This window comes from Stegastes partitus, unplaced genomic scaffold (assembly GCF_000690725.1).
Source record: "Stegastes partitus isolate 25-593 unplaced genomic scaffold, Stegastes_partitus-1.0.2 Scaffold846, whole genome shotgun sequence".
Taxonomy (NCBI): domain Eukaryota; kingdom Metazoa; phylum Chordata; class Actinopteri; family Pomacentridae; genus Stegastes; species Stegastes partitus.
In genome coordinates, this window is record NW_007578577.1 from 1 (window position 1) to 4,822 (window position 4,822).

The window sequence follows — 4,822 nt, forward strand, 5'->3', positions numbered from 1 at the left end:
ACAAAATGAACTTTGAGAATGCTCAAAGGGCTCAGTTCCGATCTAATATGACTTGATCAAGAGAACATTAAGTGTACTAAACACATTGTATTTTATAAGCACGTGTTTTGTGTGAAAACTCGTGTAAATTACTAGCTATAGCTGCTGAATAAAGGCAACCAAGCAAGTATAAGGCACCATGAAAGGGAAGTACAAATACCTCAAAAATGTGCAGCTGTCACGTAAATTTGCATTTATGCATGACTTTAGAAACACTGAATGTATTAAAAATTCATCAATGAAACACGAGTTTACCTCTGTTGTGTTGGGAGACAATTAAAAACTTTAGAAAAAATATCCCATAAGCACATAAAACAAAACCACCACGTGGTTTGGCACCATAAAGGAGTGACAATGCTTCTGTGGTGCCACTGAATATAAAAATATATTGCCAACAAAACTAAGGCTGACATTTTCACATATAGACAAAATGTTTTAACATTTTAATTGCCATGGTGCCCAAAGGCAGCAGCTTAAAAGTTGCTCTTCAAACCATGAAATGTCTTCATTTTAATCTGTCATTCATGCAGGATCCAAGCTACTGGGTTCCATACATGACTGCTGGTTTGATCGCTCTCGTCATCGTCTGTTTTAGTGGAGGACCTGGTATGTGCTTCACAGTTTACATATGTAGCCGAGTGTTACAAAATGGAAATTTAGTCCATTACACACTGAACTGACAAGAGACGAGATGTTTGTGCGCATTTAACTCATTCAGTCCCCTGCATCCTCTCTGGTTCACCCAGGAGCAGTTACTGGTACAGTGAACAGTGAAATCTTCATCCAGTCTGATCGTCCAGCAGCGTTTGTCCTTGTAATGATGCTACGCTGGTTTACAGCAATATTGCTGGGTCTGTTCTTTCCATTCCTTATTGTGAGTACAACTAACTGGAAAATAAGCAACACATTATAGCATCCACAAGGACATGTGTGTCATATTGTACTCGTGAAAACATGAATCTCATGCTGGTATTTTATTTTCCACTTCCTCTCACAGACTACTCTGTCCTCATACACCTTTATACTGTTTGCCTGTGTGTGTGTGCTGGGTTCTCTTTATATCTTCTTCGTGCTGCCTGAGACTAAAGGAAAGGCCCTGCTGGAAATCTCTGAGGAGTTTAAAGCCATCACTGTCTGTGGGAAATCCTTCTCAGAGGAACAGACAACAGAGACCAAGTTCTGAGGCCGTCCACATTGTACACAGACTGCTGTAAAGAACATAAGAAAATGCTTGAAATGGTTCTGAATAATGTACATGAAATGGGACCCAATGACAGAGGAGAACATGTAAACAATAACCAACATTAGTATTTCATCCTCTATCTTTGCCCATTTACAGGTTTCAGTTCCAATTTATCATGATTGTGTTCTCTTTCTGCTATTCTTTGTACACAGTTGTTCCACAGCAGTTTTTCTTTTTGTCAGTTGATGCACAAAAACTAAATAAACAGGTAATGCTAACTTGAAAACGGCTAAAATTTGAGCTAGTAGTCCAGCACACTCCAGATTTCAGATTGCATTGAAAGAACAGGGAGCTTCTTTAAACCACTAAAACAGGAATAACAGCTAGACGTGTGTAGTCTCTACAACAGCCGTCAAAGTGTTCATCCTCCAGGGGGAATGATCAAGGCTTTATGTCTGCACCTCCAATCCACCTTGTCTTTGCGGTACTTTAAAACTTGAAGTGTTTCCTCTTGCATCAGAATTTTCCCTTTCGGGTACAAAATTTGAATGACCATTGATAAAAACAGATAAATGACCATACAGTTTGGATGTAAGGAATGAAAATGTTATTGACCTTCATCTTTCCACCAGTAAATCGTCTACTGCTCCCTTTGGTCCCTCTGGAGTCTCCTGTCTGTTCTTGGAACACTGAATGAAATCTATGGAAACTGCCCCACAAGGCCTCATAACACCATTCAGTATCTGTCATGGACTGTTGAATGAGATCACACAGACGTGGAGATTTTATGGAGGGTTCTTTAGGAACATGGTTGCGACCTTTGATGGGAATTTGTCACATTAATGCTCAGCTGGCCTCTTTTACTATTCTAATAAACCATATCCTCAAAGTGAGACTCTGCAGTGACAGTAAGTGATATTTAGTTATTTTAACAAAAAAGTATGCAGTAAAAACTTCAGTCAGCTGACCTGCTTTGCATCTGTCTGCAAATAACATGTGGCAGGAAGCACATTCTTGGTGAGTGATCCTATTATGATGTAATACAAACCAGAAATTTCCTTCATTTTATTAATTTAGGCTTAAGTTATGATTTATTTATAATTAACTTTGCTGTTACTACAGACATCAGAAAGAGACTGACAAAAAGTGGAGACAACAGGTAAGAACTCGCACTATGAGCTTCCATGTTGCTTCAAGGTACTTAAATCAAGTGAAATGGGGAAAACCTTGCATATTTTAAGGAGAACTGGATGCCGCATTCCAAGCTGGCACATCAGTGTTTCCANGTGAAAACATGAATCTCATGCTGGTATTTTATTTTCCACTTCCTCTCACAGACTACTCTGTCCTCATACACCTTTATACTGTTTGCCTGTGTGTGTGTGCTGGGTTCTCTTTATATCTTCTTCGTGCTGCCTGAGACTAAAGGAAAGACCCTGCTGGAAATCTCTGAGGAGTTTAAAGCCATCACTGTCTGTGGGAAATCCTTCTCAGAGGAACAGACAACAGAGACCAAGTTCTGAGGCCGTCCACATTGTACACAGACTGCTGTAAAGAACATAAGAAAATGCTTGAAATGGTTCTGAATAATGTACATGAAATGGGACCCAATGACAGAGGAGAACATGTAAACAATAACCAACATTAGTATTTCATCCTCTATCTTTGCCCATTTACAGGTTTCATTTCCAATTTATTATGATTGTGTTCTCTTTCTGCTATTCTTTGTACACAGTTGTTCCACAGCAGTTTTTCTTTTTGTCAGTTGATGCACAAAAACTAAATAAACAGGTAATGCTAACTTGAAAACGGCTAAAATTTGAGCTAGTAGTCCAGCACACTCCAGATTTCAGATTGCATTGAAAGAACAGGGAGCTTCTTTAAACCACTAAAACAGGAATAACAGCTAGACGTGTGTAGTCTCTACAACAGCCGTCAAAGTGTTCATCCTCCAGGGGGAATGATCAAGGCTTTATGTCTGCACCTCCAATCCACCTTGTCTTTGCGGTACTTTAAAACTTGAAGTGTTTCCTCTTGCATCAGAATTTTCCCTTTCGGGTACAAAATTTGAATGACCATTGATAAAAACAGATAAATGACCATACAGTTTGGATGTAAGGAATGAAAATGTTATTGACCTTCATCTTTCCACCAGTAAATCGTCTACTGCTCCCTTTGGTCCCTCTGGAGTCTCCTGTCTGTTCTTGGAACACTGAATGAAATGAATGACATGGACTGTTGACTGAGATCAGAGATGTAAACATTTTATGGAGGGTTCTTAAGGAACATGGTTGCGACCTTTGATGGGAATTTGTCACATTAATGCTCAGCTGGCCTCTTTTACTATTCTAATAAACCATATCCTCAAAGTGAGACTCTGCAGTGACAGTAAGTGATATTTAGTTATTTTAACAAAAAAGTATGCAGTAAAAACTTCAGTCAGCTGACCTGCTTTGCATCTGTCTGCAAATAACATGTGGCAGGAAGCACATTCTTGGTGAGTGATCCTATTATGATGTAATACAAACCAGAAATTTCCTTCATTTTATTAATTTAGGCTTAAGTTATGATTTATTTATAATTAACTTTGCTGTTAATACAGACATCAGAAAGAGACTGACAAAAAGTGGAGACAACAGGTAAGAACTCGCACTATGAGCTTCCATGTTGCTTCAAGGTACTTAAATCAAGTGAAATGGGGAAAACCTTGCATATTTTAAGGAGAACTGGATGCCGCATTCCAAGCTGGCACATCAGTGTTTCCACTTGCACAGTTCTTACATATCCCATACATTCATACTGAACTTCCCCTGGTATGTGATGTATAATTATTGTATTTTAGGGGAAAAAGCACGCATTTGGAATGTACTGGTGCTATAGTGTTTGAAAAAACAATCACACTGCACTGAGGTTTTGGAGGACAGCATCATGTAACGTGACATTCATACAGACCTCCATCTAGAGCAGCTTGCGACAGAATATCTGTCGTATCATGCTGTTTGAAATGACTCTTAGAGGACAAGTGGTGGAGTTGTGGACGTTCAAATACCAGACTTCGACCTTCTCTTCTCATCAGTAGTTGTGTGTCATTTGAATTAAGCTGCATTTTAAGAGTGTGCTTGTGTATGTCTATTTCCTCTTTCTTTCTTTTTTTCTTTCTTTCTTTTTTTTTTTTAAAGTATATTAACCATTGTGTTCCACGCATTCCACTGTGTCAGCATTTTCTGCACTTTTCCAACAAGAACAGTAGACTCAGAACTGCCTACTGCACATTTTTATCCCCAGGATATATTTTTCACCTCTATCCTTGTGCCTTCTTCTCATTACTGCAAACTTTGCAAATCACAATCAAGTCCTGGCCTGTGAGTCCTTCTCATGTTCTCATTTGGCTCTCTGACTAGCTGACTGGCTATAATGATATATTTTTTCTTATCTTTGAAGTCTCCACTTCCTTATCACTTGCCAGCAACTAATAGCAGCCAGCCAGCCACAGGGTCTTCATTACCAAACACAGTCAGCCCAGACTTTAGGGATGCGAGCTGTAAGTGGGAGTATTTTGGTCAGGCTAATCATCATACACTAAAATCTTGCTATGCCTTG

At 39.1% G+C, this 4,822-nt stretch overlaps 1 protein-coding gene across 1 annotated transcript; it reads left to right on the forward strand.

The window, feature by feature from the left end:
* Window positions 1-570: 570 nt before the first annotated feature.
* LOC103365489 (solute carrier family 2, facilitated glucose transporter member 9-like) lies at window positions 571-1,313 on the forward strand. Its single transcript, XM_008292934.1, has 3 exons — window positions 571-645; window positions 786-913; window positions 1,037-1,313. The coding sequence occupies exons 1-3, from the start codon at window positions 594-596 to the stop codon at window positions 1,220-1,222; spliced, it is 366 nt and encodes a 121-aa protein (XP_008291156.1). The 5' UTR covers window positions 571-593; the 3' UTR covers window positions 1,223-1,313.
* The last annotated feature ends 3,509 nt before the right edge of the window (window positions 1,314-4,822 follow it).

What these genes read in the sequence shown, in the direction of transcription:
- LOC103365489 (XM_008292934.1), top strand. Translation starts at nt 594, where the DNA reads ATGACTGCTGGTTTGATCGCTCTCGTCATCGTCTGTTTTAGTGGAGGA. An exon ending in CTGTTTTAGTGGAGGACCTG is followed by an intron (nt 646 to 785) that starts GTATGTGCTTCA and finishes TGGTTCACCCAG; the next exon opens with GAGCAGTTACTGGTACAGTG. An exon ending in TGTTCTTTCCATTCCTTATT is followed by an intron (nt 914 to 1,036) that starts GTGAGTACAACT and finishes TTCCTCTCACAG; the next exon opens with ACTACTCTGTCCTCATACAC.